Source organism: Leuciscus leuciscus (genome assembly GCF_965113295.1).
Source record: "Leuciscus leuciscus genome assembly, chromosome: 25".
Classification (NCBI taxonomy): Eukaryota; Metazoa; Chordata; class Actinopteri; order Cypriniformes; family Leuciscidae; genus Leuciscus; species Leuciscus leuciscus.
Genome location: NC_138724.1, coordinates 18,813,322 through 18,833,903, shown reverse-complemented (window position 1 = coordinate 18,833,903; position 20,582 = coordinate 18,813,322). Strand labels below are relative to the sequence as shown.

At 37.2% G+C, this 20,582-nt stretch overlaps 2 protein-coding genes across 10 annotated transcripts in view; one reads left to right on the top strand and one right to left on the bottom strand.

The window, feature by feature from the left end:
- The window catches only part of cUnh15orf40 (chromosome Un C15orf40 homolog), a 149,961-nt gene that overhangs the window by 49,850 nt on the left and 79,529 nt on the right, over positions 1 to 20,582 (bottom strand). The window contains exon 5 of one of the 2 annotated variants that reach the window (XM_082159070.1): positions 2,631 to 3,399. The exons of the other annotated variant lie outside the window; for it this stretch is intronic. The gene's annotated coding sequence lies outside the window, so the exon portion shown is untranslated. Of the gene's footprint in view, positions 1 to 2,630; positions 3,400 to 20,582 lie in introns of those variants that run through there. 2 annotated transcript variants of the gene reach the window in all.
- Positions 1 to 20,582, top strand: part of ppip5k1b (diphosphoinositol pentakisphosphate kinase 1b) — a 38,713-nt gene that overhangs the window by 5,180 nt on the left and 12,951 nt on the right. Inside the window, exons 3-28 of one of the 8 annotated variants that reach the window (XM_082159059.1) lie at positions 16 to 208; positions 1,468 to 1,558; positions 1,648 to 1,733; positions 1,844 to 1,998; positions 2,066 to 2,167; positions 2,240 to 2,401; positions 2,501 to 2,622; positions 3,640 to 3,741; positions 3,884 to 3,970; positions 4,083 to 4,158; positions 4,651 to 4,760; positions 5,465 to 5,488; positions 6,621 to 6,706; positions 6,785 to 6,910; positions 10,720 to 10,841; positions 11,193 to 11,375; positions 11,463 to 11,604; positions 11,774 to 11,997; positions 12,077 to 12,204; positions 13,058 to 13,172; positions 13,264 to 13,371; positions 13,448 to 13,564; positions 13,700 to 13,837; positions 15,257 to 15,353; positions 17,370 to 17,477; positions 18,745 to 18,807. In XM_082159059.1, the coding sequence (XP_082015185.1) occupies positions 16 to 208; positions 1,468 to 1,558; positions 1,648 to 1,733; positions 1,844 to 1,998; positions 2,066 to 2,167; positions 2,240 to 2,401; positions 2,501 to 2,622; positions 3,640 to 3,741; positions 3,884 to 3,970; positions 4,083 to 4,158; positions 4,651 to 4,760; positions 5,465 to 5,488; positions 6,621 to 6,706; positions 6,785 to 6,910; positions 10,720 to 10,841; positions 11,193 to 11,375; positions 11,463 to 11,604; positions 11,774 to 11,997; positions 12,077 to 12,204; positions 13,058 to 13,172; positions 13,264 to 13,371; positions 13,448 to 13,564; positions 13,700 to 13,837; positions 15,257 to 15,353; positions 17,370 to 17,477; positions 18,745 to 18,807 (3,067 nt within the window). Of the gene's footprint in view, positions 1 to 15; positions 209 to 1,467; positions 1,559 to 1,647; positions 1,740 to 1,843; positions 1,999 to 2,065; positions 2,168 to 2,239; positions 2,402 to 2,500; positions 2,623 to 3,639; positions 3,742 to 3,883; positions 3,971 to 4,082; positions 4,159 to 4,650; positions 4,761 to 5,464; positions 5,489 to 6,620; positions 6,707 to 6,784; positions 6,911 to 10,719; positions 10,842 to 11,192; positions 11,376 to 11,462; positions 11,605 to 11,773; positions 11,998 to 12,076; positions 12,208 to 13,051; positions 13,173 to 13,263; positions 13,372 to 13,447; positions 13,565 to 13,699; positions 13,838 to 15,256; positions 15,354 to 17,369; positions 17,478 to 18,744; positions 18,808 to 20,582 lie in introns of all 8 variants that reach the window. The other 7 variants (XM_082159058.1, XM_082159057.1, XM_082159060.1 and 4 more) reach the window with 7 other exon arrangements.

Here is a 20,582-nt window from a genome sequence, read left to right as displayed (position 1 = left end):
GTCTTCTTTTATTAGGCAGAGCGTCAGATCGTGGTGGGGATCTGCTCCATGATGAAGAAATCAAATTCCAAACCAATGACTGAGATTATGGAGAGGCTCTGTAAATTTGAGTACATCACCGTGGTCATTTTTTCAGAGGAGGTTATACTCAATGAACCGGTGGAGAAGTGGCCGTTGTGTGACTGCCTCATTTCCTTCCATTCCAAAGGTATCTGACATCATCCACAGTTTCACTTGCACTTTTACTCTCTTGAAGTCTTGATGTGCCATATTGTCTTGTATTATTAATGCTGCCTTCAAAACATGTCACAATGATTGTATTTATTACATTAGTACATCATGAAGTCACTTTTACCAATTGAAAACTCTTTGAGCCCTGGCTTTTAAAATTGGTTTGTGTGTCAAATGAGGGAAGTGAAATTATGGTGCAACTGTTAACTGTATAATTTAGTTTGAAAAGTTTGGGGTCAGTAAGAATTTTGTATTTTTTTTAAAGAAATTAATACTTTTATTCTTCAAGGATGCATTACATTGACACAAAGTAAACACATTTTTAATGAATAAAAAAGAGTTCCGTTTCAAATATGTTTCCCACAAAGTTTTTAACATTTATAATAATAAACATTTCGTAAGCAACAAATCAACATATTAGAATGATATCTGAAGGATCATGTGATGGTGTTGAAAATTCAGCTTTGCCATCACAGGAGTAAAATATATTCAAATAGAAAACCGTAATTATGTTGGCGTGAGAATACTGATATTCTAGAAAGAATAAAATTCTGTTGCTTCTAACCTGAGTGATAATCTTATGTGTAAATATAGCCGAAATTACAGCAACTGTTATTTTGTCAGACAGCGTCTCGATTATAAATTAGGATTTTACTGCAGAGCATCAGCTTGGAAGTGACTGCTGGTTAACATAGTCTTAATGGGCCATGTTGCAGTCACAAATTCATATTTGTCCTATTGTCTGACAACAGAAACTGATAAATAAATAGATGAAAAGTTTTATTTGGAATTTGGCTGTATTAAAATACATAATGTGAGCGCAAAGAAGCAAACAAATAAAAAGGGCTGACACTAGACAGAATGCAAATGCAACGTGTGATGACGTCATAGATATGCTAATTTGCGTATGACTTTATCTAGCGACATTTAGCGACTTTTTGAACAGGCTTTAGCTACTTTCCATTGAAAATAGTTGGCAACAGGAAACAAACCTGGAAAGAGACGTGAGGATTTGGGGAGAAAAACGAGAGGTCAGAATTATTAATGGGATATATCATAAATTAAATCGGGAGAGCAGACCACAAATGCGCAGTATATGTTGTCCTTTTGAATACAAAGGAAAAAAGAAAATAACCAGGAGGAAAAGAATGCAGTGACTGAAAAGAGCTCTTGCCATAGATAGTCTTGTTATACCATGCAACATTAAAATACCTTTTTTTTTTTCTCATCTTGAAGGATTTCCCCTTGACAAAGCAGTGGGTTATGCCAAACTAAGAAACCCCCTCCTTATCAATGACCTCAACATGCAGTATTTCATTCAAGACAGGTGTGGTAAATCTTCCTCTGAAATAATCTTGACAAGCAAACCCTGTTTGGAGAGTTGACTGAGACATAACTATATGCTCATGGCTTTAGGAGGGAAGTTTACAGGATTCTACAGGAAGAAGGCATTGACCTTCCACGCTATGCAGTGTTGAACAGGGACCCCGACAGGCCAGAGGGTAAAGGTTATTTACCTTTGTCATCATTTTATATACATACATCACCTTAATATATTCACTGTCATGTTGTTCCAAACCCATATGCTGTCATTTTGACTTTGCAACATCAGAGTGTAACCTGGTGGAGAGCGAGGACCATGTGGAAGTGAACGGGGAAGTGTTTCATAAACCTTTTGTGGAGAAGCCTGTCTCCGCCGAGGACCACAATGTCTACATCTATTACCCAACCTCGGCCGGTGGGGGCAGCCAGCGTCTCTTTAGAAAGGTACACAACTGCTAACTTTTAATAACTTTAGATTTGTTTGGTCTGGAGCTCATACCGTCTTCTGTAGATTGGCAGTCGGAGCAGTGTGTATTCTCCTGAAAGTACCGTTCGTAAGACTGGATCTTACATCTACGAGGAGTTCATGCCGACAGATGGCACAGATGTTAAGGTACCTAAGTTTCTCATTTCTAAACATCATGTGGTGGTTGGATAGTTTGTTTATTCCTGATGGATGTTGTAGGTTTACACAGTAGGGCCTGATTACGCTCACGCCGAGGCCCGTAAGTCTCCCGCTCTGGATGGGAAAGTAGAGAGAGACAGTGAGGGGAAGGAGATCCGCTATCCTGTGATGCTAACCGCAATGGAGAAGCTTGTGGCCAGAAAAGTGTGTCTTGCGTTTAAGGTAAGCCTCGCAAAAGAAAAACACAGTGTTTTGTCAGTAGCTAAAGGTTAAGAATGATAATGAATGAGTTTTTTGTTTCATAACGTCTTTCCAACCCAGCAAACAGTGTGTGGTTTTGACCTCCTCCGAGCAAATGGCCACTCTTTTGTTTGTGACGTTAATGGCTTCAGCTTTGTAAAGAACTCCATGAAGTACTATGATGATTGTGCCAAAGTTCTGGGGTAGGTGAAGCCCTGTTGCTGCCTTCTTGTCTGTGGTAACTCGAAAAAATTTTTTTCCAACTATGTAACCGCATAATATCAAAATAATGCGCCTTTTCTTTGAAAGTCAACACATGATCATCAAGCAAACATTTCTTTTTCTGAACTAAGCTTTGAATTTAAAAGGTATCTCTGCTGAAAAAACATCTTAAACCAGTCTAAACTTGTTTGCTGGTCTCCCAGCATGGTAAGGCTGGATTTGGGGGGGGGGTTTGGGTACTTTTCAGTTGAGCTCAGCTCATATCTAAACCAGCTAAATACTTGGAAGGCTGGAAGTTAAGGCCAGCTTTACACTTTATGTATATAGCGCTTTATACAATACTGATTGTTTCAAAGCAGCTTCACGGTAACAAGAAAATAACAGTATTAATGTTGAAAAGTTCTTCAGTTATGAATTTAACACGTTTCAGCTGTTTAAGGGATAGTCCACCCAAATATGAAAATTCTGTCATCATTTACTCACCCTCAAGTTGTTCCGAACCTGTATGAATGTCTTTATTCTGCTGAACACAAATGAAGATATTTGGAAGAATGTTGGTAACCAAGCAGATCTCAAGCCCCATTGACTTCCATAGTATATTTTTTTTCCTACTGTGATAGTCAATGGGGCCCGAGATCTGTTTAGTTACCAACATTCTTCAAAATATCTGTTATGTTCAGCAGAACAAAGAAATGTATATAGGTTTGGAACAACTTGAGGGTGAGTAAATGATGACAGAATTTTCATTTTTGGGTGAACTATCCCTTTAAGCAGCTCTAAAGAAGACAATAGTGTCATTATTCAGCTCAATTTAGTTTATTTATTCTAAATTGTTAACTAAATTCCGTCTAGTTTAACAATAGTGCAATAAGGTTAATTCAGCTATAAGCGGCTCTAAAGAAAGGAATAGTGTAGTTGTTCAGCTGAGATGTACTCATTCCTATCTTATAAGATCATTTCTGGTTATTTTTAGCTCATATTTGATGCCTTTCCCTCAGGAACATGGTGATGCGAGAGCTGGCTCCTCAGTTTCACATTCCCTGGTCCATCCCCATGGAAGCAGAGGACATCCCTATTGTCCCGACTACCTCAGGAACTATGTGGGTTGCCATTCTTGTCTTAAGGATATATTTCTCTTTCCCATTTGTGGAGTCTGGATTATTAAAACCAATTAGGTTGAATTATACGCTTACTATGAGTGCCATTGCTTTTAAAATGGGATATGTCATCTCTTGTCTGAAGGATGGAGCTTCGTTGTGTTATTGCTGTAATTCGTCATGGTGACCGTACGCCCAAACAGAAGATGAAGATGGAGGTCAGGAATGCCTTGTAAGTATCTTTATTGTTATCATAGTTATCGTCCTTGGTTTGAATGGACCAAAGATATATCTATGATTGAAGAATTTTATTTTCTGGTTATGACCGATCCCATTTCTCTTAGGTTTTTTGAATTGTTCGAAAAATACGGTGGCTATAAGTCCGGAAAACTCAAGCTGAAGAAACCAAAACAGCTCCAGGTGGGTCTGCACAAGTGCAAGTGATCTACGCATTTAATTTATTTCTATGACAAGTGCAAGCAATTTTACACAGTGTTTGTTTCAGAACAGGCTTGCCTGCAGCCTTATGATTTATTTTCTTTAAGGTCTGAAATTTGCACCACTGAGTCAAACAGGATTGAGCTGGCTTTTTTTAAGAGAGATGTAGTGTTGTTATGTCTGAAATTCTGCAGCCATGAGACTCATTGAGGTGTCATGCACATGTGCATCTGCTGTTGGGTTTTGTGTGAAAATTGACCATGTGGTCAATTGTTTTAGGTCTAGGCCTATTTGATCCTATCATAACAATCCATTAAGAAACTGTAAAGCATCCATAACTCAGCCGTCCGGGTAGTAACAACTGTTTGCCAAAATATTTCCGCTGTACTTTATCAATTACTCTGACTTCCCATATAGGCACGTATCGATTTTAAAACTTTGATTTTAACATTTTTCAGCTGTGATGTTTTACAGGAAGTTCTGGATATTGCTCGTCAGCTGTTGGCAGAACTGGTCCTACATAATGATTGTGAAATCGAGGAGAAGAAATCCAAACTAGAACAGCTGAAGACGGTTCTGGAGATGTGAGTAAACTGTTCAAAAGTATAATACTGATTTACCCAACCCTCCGTTTCCAACTTTGTGAGATGGTGGAAAGCTACTGTACACACAACATCATCTCCTCTCGATCCATTTCTAAAACATGTTGGATTCCTTCTGTCTTCTATTTACTTCTCTGAAGATTCCCACTTCTCTTGCACAAGGTCTGGCCAAAAATTTTATAATTTCCAAACAAATATTGTATTCTTGATTAGCTTCACTATAGAAATTAGTCATCACTATAGAAATTAGTCATCATTACAGTACATTTACATCAGTTTCCATGCAGAATCTGCACAAAATTTTGCATATTTTATACACGGTTTTATCAGTTTAGGTAAAATAGAAAAGAATGAAAGGAAGAATTGTTTACTTTTGAATTAAAAAATGTTATATAAAGTAGGGGCTGGTAACAAGTGAAGAAGTTTAAATGAGTTTGCTTTGCAGAGAAAACTTGAAACTTGCATTGCTATTCTGTCTTTTAGTCTTGAGCTTCGTGGATTCTTATGTCAGGCAAATAATTTGATATTTCATGAACAGCTGACTGTATGTAACTGACTGTAGTGTGACCTTGACTCATTTGCTTCCTTAGTTGTCCTCATATGGATGAGTTTCTTAACTTCATTCCTTTTCTCTCTCTTCTCCTCTCTCTGTGTCCCTCTTTGTGTCCTGGCCGGTCTCTCCATAGGGAATCCAGTCTGAATGATAATCAGTGCGCACCCTCATATCCCCTGTCTCTTTAGAATCAGGCAAAGTGGATCCTAACCCTCATTAACCTGAGATCTTGTCCAAATTACTGACACTTTAATGAGGGCTCCAAAAATTGACAGTACCTTGGAGATGAATCTCTTTTGCAATTCTGTGTGGCATCTGCATGCCATTTTGAAAGTGTTTCTAATCCCTGACGATCCCTCACTTCCTCCTTCCTCCTCTCACTGAACTCAAATGAGGGACCTAATCAACACATTATCGGTTGTTCAGGGTCGTAGATTAACTAGGAAACAGGTGCTTGGGGAAGTGCTTTGCTTTGGTATGATTAAATGTAATGCAGTGGAGCAAATGGTGGCAAATTCACTCCAGAGTTGGTTTCTGGCCAAATGAGATTTGAAAAGAACACCTTTAGACCAAGTTGTATCATGTGACCCTGGATCACAAAACCAGTCACAAGCGTAAATTTTCTGAAATTGAGATTTATACATCATCTGAGAGTTGAATAAATACCCTTTCCATTGATGTATGGTTTGTTAGGATAGGACAATATTTGGCCGAGACAACTATTTGAAAATCTTGAATCTGAGGTTGCCAAAAAATCGAAACATTGAGAATATCGCCTATATCCAGACAACTGTATGGGCACATTTGATCATTTCAATGTATTCTTTCTGGATAAAAGTATTAATTTCTTTTAATATAATTTCTTTTTTACGGACCCCAAACTTTTGAACAGTAGTATATTGATGCATATGAATGATTTATATAAAAATCTATTTAAAAAAATATATATAATTAAATGGTAGACTAGAGACCAACCATCCAGAATTCTCCACTCTCTGCTGTATTGTGTAACTTAAAAAACGTGGCACTGTTGCAGAAGCCACGTTTTATTCCTCCCAAAGCCTGTCATTCCTGTAGAGACATCCCTGGTATGGCACAGATTAACCCCTGCCAGCTTGGGAAGGTCACTCAGATACATGTTTCCAGAAACATGGGGGCACAGAGCACCTGCTAGCGGTTTGAGCCCAGTGCTATGTCTGATGTGTGCTGTCTGTGTTGTTCAGTGGGAGAATGCTTATAAAGAGGGGCTGGTATGTTCATGTCCCCCTGCCCCATGTATTGTCTTTCAGGTATGGCCATTTCTCTGGCATCAACAGGAAGGTGCAGCTGACTTACCTGCCAAATGGTCAGCCCAAAGCATCCAGTGAGGAGGAAGGTGAGTGTGTTTAATACATGCGTTTTAATATACGTTACCTTGCTGTTGTATAACGTTTGACCTCTGAACCTATGGCAGACTCTCTGAAGGAGGGTCCATCTCTACTGCTGGTGTTGAAGTGGGGTGGTGAGCTGACCCCAGCAGGTAGAGTTCAGGCTGAGGAGCTGGGACGAGCCTTCCGCTGCATGTACCCTGGAGGACAAGGTATAACACTACGCCTGCATCAGCCGGAAAGCTTTACTAATAAACAGGATACAAATACAATAGATCCAAATACTATTTTGAAAATGAAGTCACACTTAAAGGGATAGTTCACTTTGAAATTAAATTTTGGTATGTTTTAGCTTACCTCAAGGGCATCCAAGATGTAGGTGTCTTTTTTTCCGCAGTAGTTTCATATATATGGTATAGATATATACAATAGATGTCGCCTTGGCTACGGTTTCGCAGTAGCCAAGGCGACATCTAGTGTATATATCTATACCCGCCCGTGCTCTCAGATCACTTGGACGTGGCTGAGTTCAAGAGGTAAAAACAATATAAAAACTGTTCATTTTCTCACACAAACCGCTCGTTTCGTGTCTTAGGCCATCAATGTGTACTTACGATGGGGAATTGTTTAATTTGGACGACGGGGAATTGTTTTAATTTGGACTCTGTGCATGCTGTTTGAGACAAGTGACCATCGACCTGCATTATATGACTGACAGACAAGAACGGTTTGACCTAAAAATATCAAAATTGAAACTACTGCGGAAAAAAAGACACCTACATCTTGGATGCCCTTGAGGTAAGCTAAAACATACCAAAATTTAATTTCAAAGTGAACTATCCCTTTAACAGTAAGAAAATCATTTGGTTTGATATATTTAATACAATGACATTCAGACATATTTTAGCGCGACTTACGTGTCTATATACTTTTCTGTCAGAACCACTACTGTTAAATATTATTAACAAACAGTTTGGTTTGGCGGTTCTGTTCTGGGCAAGAACTTTCCGCCATCCATGCAGCCTAGCATGGACAAGAGCAGGGAGCGCAGCGATAACCCCCTTTGGGTAAACAGAACAGAACCAACATGAATGTATTACAGAGATCATTAACATTCTTAATGACAATACATTTAAGTAGCAACATACAACAAGATAAATGACAGTCTGATTTAAAGAGTAATATCAGAAAACCAGTTGGCTCCTGAGCAACGCGATAAAGCTCCTGATAATACTAAATGGTGCCTAATATATGGATGCTGTGATGGGTGTTGTATTCCTATAGGTAGACATGGATCAGCTGAGAGTCAGCTGATGCAAGCTTGACTGAAGTGACCTGCCAGAACTAATGTGACGCTTGATCTTGAAATCTGTGATGTTACTAACCAAGAATTAAGATTCAGTCCAAGTTGTTTTGGGAGCTCTGTGCTCCCTTTGCAGGAGATCATGATAAATTAGATACCATGGCAAGATATTGTGTTAGACTTTGTGCCTGTTTTAAGGTAGTGGGGCAATGATGCAGTTTTGCAAAGCTTATTTACAGGCTTTATATAACATAAAATATGTTATTATATTAATTATAGGTATTTATATAACCACACTGCTTTAACCTGTTTGTTCAGTGGGCTTGGTGAACAAAAGCATGTAAGGGCAGGACTCAAGGAGGAATGAATACTTTCTTTACCTCAAGTAACACCTTTAACTTTTAGTACAGCAACACAAAATACCTCTTAGCTGTGGATTCTTTCCTGTGAAGTTCAGTTATTTTCCTCGGACCTCAAATTCGAGTCCATATTTGCACTCTGCACCTAATTGGATGGAACTCATTAAATGTGAGAGTTCACAGACTAACAAGGTCAAACCATTTTTTCTAATTTCACTGAGGCTGCGTTCAGACTGCAGGTAAATGTAGCCCAATCTTTTTTGCTCATATGTGACTCAGATCTGGTTTTGTCATGACAGTGTGAACAGCACAAAGCACATGGAATCTGATCTTTTCAATTCCGATTTTGGGCCACTTCCATGCGTGGTCCTAAATCTGAGACAGGTCAGATGTTTTGCAATGTGATCTGTCAGAACTTATAAGCATTTACAGTGACCGCTCGATATACTGTACAAGCAAAACATGAGGTCTCGTATCATGTGTTTAAAAACTCTGTTCCCTTTTTTTCTCTTCGTTTTTTATATCGCCTGCGCATATATTTGCTGGCTTCTGCGGCAGATCACGCTATAAATAAACGTACTTAATGTCCTCCGTGTATGGACTTTAATGTCCTCTTCTGTATGACATCATGCTGCATGTCATCTTTTTTATTCTTCTTTTGCGCATGCAGGTCAGTCCAGGACGATGATCTCTTCACACTGGATATTGGACACATTTGAAACAACAATGTGAACAGCTACACCAAATAAATCGGATCTGAGCAATACATTGGAATTTAGCATTAGGCCTGCAGTGTGAACGTAGCCTGAGTCAGCAGTATCTTGCACTACTGGTTAATATGCTGTTCTTTACCTTCAATTGATAACTAGACAGCTGCAGGTCTCTTGGCTGTGAGTCCCCTATTGATTGTGGTAAGAAGAGCTTTTGGATTTGTGTGTGGTCTTGATATTGGGTTAATGCATTTTTTGCCCCATTTATCATTTTAATTCATTGACATCTATCTCATTTAACTAATCCGATCACAGTAACATTCCATGCTTTGCTTTTGCCACTGATTGTGTGGAAGATTCCATGATATGGACATTGGTTGTACTCGGACATACTCAGATAAAACATCATAGTTCTTGAGAGCTTAGCCAGTTATTATTTAATTTTTTCAGCATGATTAGAAATAAGTCTACACATTTTTTTCTACACAACTTTTTCCCCATAATTTGTTTGGTGATATCCGTACAACTTTTTCGTAGACTACTGTGCCATTATTTGAACAATCTATGACTTAAGTGGTAGTATTGTGGTAGCATCAATTTCAGGTTTATCTCCTAAATCTCATGCAAAAAACAGTTGTTTGCTTTTTGTCAGCACTTGGGTAGAAAAAGATTTTTCAAGTAGTTTAAATTCTCTCTTTTCTATGTAAGCCTGTTTCTGCCACGTAAGAAAAAACATGTCTTAGCAAATCATAATTATGTCATATTTATGAGATAAAAGTCAAAATAATGAGATAAAAAGGCATCATTATGACAAATGTTTGAAATTATGATGAAAATTAGAATTATTATATGCCATAATTGTGACAGTCAAAATTCAAAATGATCAATAAGTCAAAATTATGAGAAAATGCAGAATCATGACAAGTCAAAATTGGCAAAGTAAAAATTCAGAGTTTTGGTCATAATTATGTAAAAAACTTGCATTTATGAGATATAAAGACATAAAAAATTATTTTCGTCACAATTTTGACTTTTTATCTCATTAGAATTTAGTATCTAATTATGTTTTACCAAAGCATGATTTTTATATCCTATATGGCGGAAATGGGCTTCTATTTAAGGCTGCATACACACAGGACAGAGCACATTGTGCTCCTTAAAATGTGTTAAAAATGTAATGCTCTTAGCATAGTGGCTGAATATCTTTATATGACACAAAAAAACAACAACATGGATGAACGGCAAGAAAGCATCCTGTGTGAATGGCCTCAAAAATGAATCTAGCTGTCAGATAGTTTGTTTCAGGAGGCTCTTCTGTTCTCGCAAATGGACATTCTGGAATCTTAAATCAGAGTTCTGTTTGCTACTTGAGTGGGAAGCACCTAAACCCGTATTGCCAGTTGCTTTCAATAGTGTGGATTTATTGAAATGCATGAAATGAGATTTTGAGTTTTGTGGAGAAAATCTTCAGCCAGTTGATTGTACATCACTTTATACTGTACGTACTGTAGGTTTTTAAACGGTGGTTCTGTATTATGAATTTGTGTGTCTCTTCAGACCCTTTTCTTTTCCAGGATATGCACATACGTCTGGGGTTTTGTTCTTGTGATCATTGTTATTTCAAGGATTGCTTCTCTGTGTTTTTGCAGGCGACTATGCCGGCTTCCCCGGTTGTGGCCTTCTCCGTTTGCACAGCACTTACCGCCATGACCTCAAAATCTACGCCTCCGATGAAGGTCGTGTGCAGATGACTGCAGCGGCATTCGCAAAGGTTTGCTTGGGTTTTGTCTGCAGGGATATGTTGGTATTACATAATGCTTTAGATGGGATTGATGTAAACTGCTTTTTATGTTGCTTTTTATTTATTTATTTTTCTTTTCTTTTCTTTAATAAAAGAATGCACTTTAACACTTTTTTTAAAACTTTATTATAATTTTATATTGTATATAAATTATCATTAGGTGCATCTTACTTTTTTAAAATATTTAAACTTTCTCATTATTTCCAGGGTTAAATACAAGTTTTAATCTCAGAGTTTTTATGTCATCTCAGACTTTCTGGCCCCTACTGGTTATTTCACATATGAATTTTACAATACATTTTTATGTCTGGCTGTGTTCAGGGTCTGTTAGCACTGGAAGGAGAGTTGACTCCAATCCTCGTTCAGATGGTGAAGAGTGCCAACATGAACGGACTGCTGGACAGTGACAGCGACTCTCTCACTGACTGTCAGCAGAGAGTCAAAGCTCGATTACATGAGATCATGCAGAAGAACAAAGACTTCAGTGAGGAGGACTACACCAAGGTGAAGAAAGTCCCAACCGCTTATTTAAAAATAGCTCATTATCTCCGTATAACTAAACTAGTTCTAAATGTGCCCTGTCTCTTTAAGTTGGCTCCAACAGGCAGCCCATCTTTGGTAAACTCCATGAGGGTAATTGTCAATCCAGTCAAGACTTGTGACCAGGTTCACACCCTCATTAAAAGCCTTACTTGCCAGATCTGTAAAAGGCTGGAAGACCCCAAATCTGCAGGTTGGAGCTCTTTGTCTTCTTATAAGAAGTCTTGAATGTTAAAAGTGCATCCTAAGTGTTACAGTATTATAATTGCTCGACTTTAAATATTCAAAATATTAAATAATCAAATGTTAAACAATTTAATATTAAATGAACTATCCCTTAAATGTCTATGTGATATTCACAGACCTGCAGCTGTACCACAGCGAGACTCTGGAGCTCATGCTGCAGCGCTGGTCCAAACTGGAGCGTGACTTCCGCATGAAAAATTGCCGCTATGACATCAGCAAGATCCCGGACATTTACGACTGTGTGAAATATGACACCCAGCACAACAGTTCTCTGAGTTTGGAGGACACGCTGGAGCTTTTCCGTCTGTCCAGAGCACTCGCGGACATCATCATCCCACAGGTAGAGGAATCGATATACAACAGTGTTCGTTTTATTTAACTTTCATCTTCTTGTTACCTGCACGCACACTGTCTTTCAGGAGTATGGAATCACTAGAGCGGAGAAGCTAGACATCGCTAGTGCCTACTGTCTGCCTCTGGTCAAGAAGATTCAGCTGGATCTTCAGAGGACTCATGAGGACGAGGCCGTCAACAAGCTGCATCCACTGTGAGTCTCTGTACTGGGGCACAACGCCAAACTTTCTGACAGTGTGAAGGCTAAATCACATTATACATCCTGTTTAGTGTGCCAAATTACTATTAGTACATTTCACTTTGGTGTATTTTTTCCTGTGAATTTTGAAAGTAGGCATCCATGCATGCTTTCAGGGCTAATCTTATCCACAATGCTGTGTAAGAGGAGGGGTTTGCGACTGCATTGTCTGATGCAAACAGTTTTTGCTTGTCTATTTGTTTCATTCATAGTTCATGGTTTGATGTTCGTCATGCCATATTTATTACGTTGTCCATTTTACGTTCACTAAAATGGTCAAATAGTGCTTTTTTTTTTTGTCAACAAAAATATCATTTTGTTTTTTATTGACTTTTTTTTAAAGATGTCAAAATATTTCAGACTTCAGCTAAATAAAACAAATTTTCCAACATTTGGAAAAATGTATAAATAAATATATTATTTTCATTATTATTGATATTGATGTTTACAGCTTTTTAGTCAGTTATTTTATTTTGATTGTATTTCAAACCAGACCTAGTTATCCAAAATGTGAAAAAAAATGGTTTTTATTTTTTTATTTACTGTGTCAGTATTGTTGATTAATATTAATGCAATTATATACAGTGGTAGATACGATACGATACAATTGGTGTACATTTAGTGCCGACTTTTGACATTGCTGGTCCTAATATTGACGTACTTAGTACATTTAAAATGTTCTTCTGATGTTTTCAGTTGTTGTTTATTGTGTGACCTCACATTGTTGTAGAAGCTCTGAAGACTCAGCCGTGACCTGTAGAACCTGTGAGTGATCAGATTGTGTATTTCATCCCTTTTGGTGGTTCAGGTACTCGCGGGGAGTGATGTCTCCGGGTCGGCACGTTCGAACCCGACTCTATTTCACCAGCGAGAGCCACGTACACTCCCTGCTTAGCATCTTCCGCTACGGAGGCCTGTTAGACGTGAGTGAGCGATCATCAGACACGCACATTACTCCCAGCATCATGTTTAATGCAGGTTACGTACTGTTTTATCTCATCTGTGTCTGTTTAGGAACTAAAAGATGAACAGTGGAAGCAAGCCATGGACTACCTCAGCGCCGTGACTGAACTCAACTATATGACACAGATTGTTATTATGCTGTATGAGGACAATAACAAGGTACGAGATGTGGCCACATCAGCCGTTTGTGCCCAATTTCTATTCTTGCTTTATTTGCTGACATTTGTATCTGTAGGACCCTTCCTCAGAGGAACGTTTTCACGTGGAGTTGCACTTTAGCCCAGGGGTTAAGGGGTGCAAGGATGAGGATAATGCACCAATGGGTTTCGGCTTCCGGCCCGCCTCCTCAGAGGTCTGTGTGTTTCACTCGGCTTAAGGATTACGTATATTTATTTTGGACCATATTACTCTGCTAAACTGTCTTAAGAAATATTGACAATACTAATGTGCTGGACCGCTTCCAACTATCCCATTTCATATGTAATAGAACCACGAGAAGCAGACAAACCAAGGCAGTCTTGAAGACCTTTCCCAAGACGAGCCCGACAGAGCCGTACTGACTGAGCCAATCAATATTCAGAGGAAGTCGCCACTTATACGCAACCGCAAGGCTGGATCTATGGAGGTACAGTACTGTACTATGAGCTCTGCTACTAAGCTTTACTTTTCTTTATTTGATGAACAACTGCTGACATGATAATTACTTTTATTAAAATTCAGAGACCTCACATTTAAGGGGTCTGTGAAAAAAAAAAAGTATTTTAGGGCTTTAAAAGTTAAAGGTTTTTGATAATATTTTAATAATTTGTCTTAACAGTATAAAATGCAATTATTTAACTTTGGACACAATTATTTAATTATTTGTTAATTATAGGGCTGGGCGATAAAACGATAACGATAATTATCGCGATATAATTTTTCTCAATAAAACGATATCTATAGTGCTTGAATTCAGCGAAGAACACAAATGTCTCAGTGATTTAAACCAGTTTAAAGGCAGATGAAACAGCGCTGACAAACAGGAGAAACACTGTGCGCAACGATACAGTCAGAAGGCTTTTCCGTCTACAAATTCCCATCATTTACCATGGATTTACAATAACGTTAGCCTAGTAATATCAACTGCAACTGTGGTTATCATGATCTAAATGCATGATACTGGATGACCTATGGTTAATTTTAATAAAACTCAAACAGTCAGAATATTACATTTTACCAAATAAAAATTAGCACATGCAGAAACTAAGAAATTATTTTTTCTATTAAGATATTTATTTTAAGGAAAAATGACAAATGTTTGAATGTTCAACCTCAGATTTGTGAAATGTTCACCTGTTTGGCAAGTGTTTGTCATATGTTCTGACAATAAAGAGTAGTTTAAAACCACAATTAACGCTCTGGTTTCTACAACTTTCACTTAGGAGCAACAATCTGCCTTTAAACTTGAAAGAAATAAAGATTTAACATTTATCATGAAAATTATAGATATCGACTGATATAAAAAAATTATTGTGATAATTTTTTTGGCCATATCACCCAGCCATAGTTAATTATAAAAAATATGTATCATAACATTTTATATTTTTTCAAGCTATTGTTCAAAAGTTTGAGGTCAGTAAGAGTAAAAAAAAAAAAAAAGATATTAATACTTTTATTCAGCAAAGATACCTTAAACTGATCTAAAGTGACAGTAAAAACATTTATAATGTCAAAAAAAGATATATTTTAAATAAATGGTGTTATATATTTTTGTGGACTGTTTCCACAAAAAAGTTAAGCAGCACAACTGTTTTCAACATTGATTATATATTAATAAGAAATGTTTCTTGAGCACCAGATCAGCATATTAGAATGATTTCCCCCCCTTGCGACGGCCCTGTATATATAGTCTGATTAAATGGGGGTAATTGGTATCAAAATTTGAAAGCCCCTGGTCTAACTTAAAAAAAATAAAAAATAAAAATGACCAAGCTGAATTTACATAGAAAGAAGATGTGCTTTTTTAAATGTGTGTCCATATGCCTTTGTTTTCCTCTATTTGCAGGCTCTTTCAGAGAGCAACACTTCTTCTCGTGGACTGGCGTATCGTATCTTGCCGTCGTCTTCTCGTCAGTCCCCTGAGATCAAACCCAGCGGGCTAGGTGAGAATTACGTTTCATTTGTGTTGTTTTGATGTTGAATATTTCTCCTGTCATCAGTTTAATCGGAGAAACCTTTCAACTTCTCAGAAGTGACATGGTGTAGTCGACCGTTAAAGGCGCTTGTTTCTGTTTATCACCAATGACACCGTTCAAGGACCCTGTCATGCCCACTGCGTCGGAAATGTGTCCATGCTGCCAGTAGTGGTCTAAATATGGCTAATGGCAGGACTCTCTCTGCTATTCTTGTCTGTACTATATCTATCTTCAAAGAACTTTTACAAGGCAACAGTGCACACTGTTTCCCAGGTTTGGTTGCACCTTACTAAAGACTTACGGCATGATTTGCAAGTCACTATTTTATATCTAAGTGCATGTTGCATCTGGCATGTCTTACATGTAGGCTTTTAAACAAATGCTGTTTTATCAGTGCTGTCCTTTTGAACTTTTAGAGACACATACCTACTCAAATTACATTTTGTCAGTTTCACACTCCTGCACTGGCAATATATTTATGTTCCCAGCAGAAGACCAGCAGTTTAACTGGGTTTTGTTTGCAAAGGTCGTCTGTGCACCTGGAAATAAGCTTAAAGGATGGTTCAACCAAAAATGAATGTCAAAATGGGTCAATGACAAATAAGGGTGCCAAGAAGAAAATAATCTAGTTTACAATGCTTGTGCAAAGATATTTCTGCTCATTTTGATTTCAAATGGTTTTGTAAAACTTATCTATATCATTTTCAAGAAGTTCAAATTGAAGTACTTAATAATTTACTTTAAAAAGGGCATAAATGTTGTGGTTTAACAATCAAGTAAAAAGTAATACAAAAATGACTATATTTTATAGTAATCATTATTTTCAAAAGTTTTAAATAATTTTAGAGTAAATATTTTATACGTATTATAAATTATTCATTCATATTTAATATTTTAATAGGGGATTGTGCCACACGTTTTCCCCCCCATACGTGTTTCTCCATACCAATTTAATTTGTTCAAATATGTATAATATTTAAACATTTATACATTCAAAATATTATAAACAAATTATTCATAAATACTTATTTAAATATAAAAAAATATGAAATACAATTATTTATAAGTGATTAATAGTCATTTTTCTAATATTTTAATACTTTAAAACAATTATGCTAAACTACATTTGCTTGACAATAACTTATTCCTTTTAATGAGTTTTTGTTTTAATAGTTGTATCACCCTGATATTTTTTTATTTGTATGCCCTAAAAATATTAAATAGAATTTGAATGTACTGTTTATTTGATGTATTCTGTTTATTTTAAACTTTTATAACACGAGATGCTTTTCAGTTTTGTAGCTGATTGAGACCAAATACCTTTTGTTTTGTTTTATCAGCCCTACAAAAAAAAAAAGACCTATGCAAGAGTGCATTCTGTTTACTGCTCAGAGCTTAATACACTAAGGCCCGGTTTCACAGACAGGGTTTAGATTAAGCCAGGATTAGGCCTTAGTTCAATTAGGGCATTTAAGTAGCTTTTATAAACTTGCCTTTGAAAAAAAACATTACTGGTGTGCATCTTGAGACAAAGCAATGGCATTGACATATTTTAAGATATATCAGTGCGAGTTGCTTTCGGTTGAAACTACTCAAACACGCATTTTAGTCTGAGACTAGGCTTAAACCCTGTCTGTGAAACCGGGGGTAAAGGAGGCTGTACTGTACCAACTACTTCAGGGGGACTAAATGCTGCTAGGTGGAACAAACTGTAATTTGCTTTACTGTCAGTTCAAAATAAATAAAAAGAGACCTAGCATTGGGGATTTGTTGCTTTTTCCTGTTGTTCCGAACTGGACTTCTGTGTACCGTTACACCCCTAGTAACTATAGAACAGATCATTTCATCTTTTTGGGTGAACTATCCCTTTAACTTCTTTAAATGAGAAGCTGCATGTTCACTTGTGAAAACTAACCACTACTAACCACCTTCCTACCCCCTTCCACCCCACGTTCCACCCCACGGTCTCCCTCCCACTCGCAGGCTCCCAGTGTGCGGGCCTCTTCAGTGCCTCCTTCCCCAACCTGAGAGACCTAACACGAGCTCCCCGCAAAAAGCCCTCCTCGCTCAGGAATGTGTCTTCTCAAGCCGGTATGTCCCAAACACACACACATACAGGGTTATAATGTACCTCACCCACCTGTGACCAGAAGCCCTGAAGATTCCTATCATCACAAACGTCCCAGCTTACAATTCTTCTGAATAATTCCCGTTTACTTAATAGACTCTCACTTAATGCAACAAAAATCGTTGATTAGCTTTCAACATTCCTTTTAAGACCATTTCTTGTACACTGTGTCCTTCCTAGTGACTGTGTTTCAGTATACTTCATTTAAAATAGATTTGATATTTTATTCTAGCCTTTAAAACCATCCCAAATCAAGTCATTACACACAGCAGGAGCTGTCCCTAAACCATTTGCATCTTGCTGTTGATCAAGGTCTCGCTTAGGGAAATAGGTTTCCACAGTAACTGAATAATATGGTTATTTATCGTGTCACCTTTGCTAACTCCAAACTGTTTATTTGCATGCTGCATGTGCACGTAAACAAACATTTGTTCAGTAATTTGCTAAATTGCACAAATTTGTCATCTGTTTAATGCAAAAGGACACATTTTAGTATCCTCTGACACTTCTGGGAATGTGTTTTAATGGATTGCGATTGATAATATCCACGGTTAAACAAACACCAAACGCGTTTACCACAATCATTAATGATTAATTGAATAATTCTGTCTGGATATTATGATTATTTTGTAAACAGTTATTGGAAATTGCACTCTAATGTCCTGCATACATCGGAAAGGAATGCATTTTCCCTAATTTCGTCAGTATCAAATACATAATTTGAAATGAATGATTAATATAATATTTTGATTGATTTATTGACATTTTATATATATATATATATATATATATATATATATAAAATGTATGTTTATTTTTTAAATGATTTATTTATTTATATGAATTTTCACCCCTCAATCCTTGGTAGCAGCATTAACAGTTTTGTCCACAGGGTGTTGCTGTGTCTCTGAGATTTACCTCGTCTAAGACATTTGAAATAACACTCAAAATATTGCCATGTCATGCTGCATCCAAAAGGACATTGTATCACAGAGAATGCTGGATAGTTTGTTGTGACCATCTGTTGTTTTTGAGTTTCTCAATCCCTACATTGAAGGGCAACATCTGGCCCCACTGATACTTTTACCTGCTTGTTATAGAAGATTTTATGAGGGACAGAGAGCTTGATGGTGGGAGGATATAAAAAATCTGGTAGTTTTGATTAAGACCAAAAGCTCACGAGGAGCACAGTGACACGAGTAATGCCGAATCCCTCTTTTATCTCCTCAGAGCTGCTCTCTATGCCGCCAGTAAAGAGATTTTCTGTGTCGTATGCCAGGCATCCGACTAATGGTATGTTTGGAGTCCATGTTTTTTTTTGTTGACACTCTCCTGCATGTCCTCTGCCGTTGCTTTCAACATAGCGTTCGTAATTTAGCACCGTTTGTGATTTTTGTTTAATTCTTTTCATAAATTAGGGAGGCTTTTCTTCACCCTTTTCCTTTGAATTCACAAGACACACCCAGCTTAAATCATTCCTCCTTCTGATTGGCTAGATGCATGGGTTGTGTACCGAATATATCTCTCGATATATTGTTGTTTGTGTGACCACATTTCATGTTGATCCACTTCATTTAGAAATGGTTAACCCTTTCACCACCATTACTGCTTTAACGATCACATAACTTATGCATTACTTTTAAGTGCAAAACTCTTAATTGCAAAAGAAGTCAATTAAAGAAGACCTAATATGCTTTTTTACTTTTTCAACTTTCTTTAGTGTGTAATGTTGCTGTTTGAGTATGAAAAAGGTCAAAAGTCGCTCTAAAGGGAGTTTTTCTCTACATCAGTGCGCACTGTTGCCTTGATTGTTGGTTTCGAGTCACAATATTCCTCATTTAAATAAATTACCGCCCAAGGCATACGCAAAAAGGGGGGGCGGGGGTCTGGTTGAGTCGCATTTAGTAGTTTGTTGAAACTCGCGGTAATGGTAAGATGCGTGTCAGCAGTTGACCAATCACAACACACTGATCCAACCGACCAATCAGAGCACATTGCGCTTTTCGGAAGGAGGGGCTTCATAGAGACCGAAACCAAACAGAGCGTTTCTGACAGACTGGGAATAGGTGGTGCAACAATGTAAAATATGTGAAAAATAAGGTGTTTTTGAACATTCAAGAATGACACCTATTCTAGTAGACCCCAAAAACATCAAAAGACTTTGAAAAGGGCGTAAAATATCAAAACATTCTTAAAACATTTTTTATTTGAGATATTGAATATATTAATACATTTTCTGAGAATTTACATTGTTGTTTTTTCTTATTTTCATTTATGCTTAAAAACAATATACAGTATTCTCTGAAAACTCATTTTAAGGATATTTATATATTTTAACTGTAAAACAAGGTTTTTTTTGCTGTGTTCAAATATATTTATTGTAATTTGGATACAGTGATCAAATAACTTTGCATGATGATCATAGTTGCTAATGGGGGTGAGGGTTAACATCTTTTTTCTTTTTCTTTTTTACTACTTGATTCATTATCTTGATTGCAATGACATTTATGAAGATTATGTTTTTTTTAACAAACCAGAATGTTGTATGTGGGTCATTATATTTGCATGTTCTTTCTTATTGATTGTTTCTTATGCTGTTTATCTTGTCAAGAAGAAGCTGGCATTTATGTGTCAAAGCTTCAGTTAGTGTTTACAAGCATTTGATGTTTGCTTAGTTTTGCCTTTTGAGATACAATGTTTAAGATGATCATTATACTCATTCCAAGTTTGCTCATCAAACAAGTCTGTTGCTGATGGACTGAGCCCTTATAAAATGAAGCAAATGTTTAGCGCTAGACTTTTTTTTAGCCTTTTTCTCTGTCATTTTTGAATGTTTGTGTCTCTGTAGGGAATCTAGTTCAGTTGGGTTTTGGTGCGGTTAAATTTGAAGTATTTTTCTCAACACAGAACAGCCCAGCGAAGAGTTAAAGTCATCAAACACAGCTCATTTCATGTGACAGTTTAACACTGCTTGAGGGAAACACATTTTGGCCACAGATCTAAAAGCCCAGACAGGCCATCCGTGTGTTCCCTATCAACATGTGTCAGTAATTTTTCCAGTCTTTTAA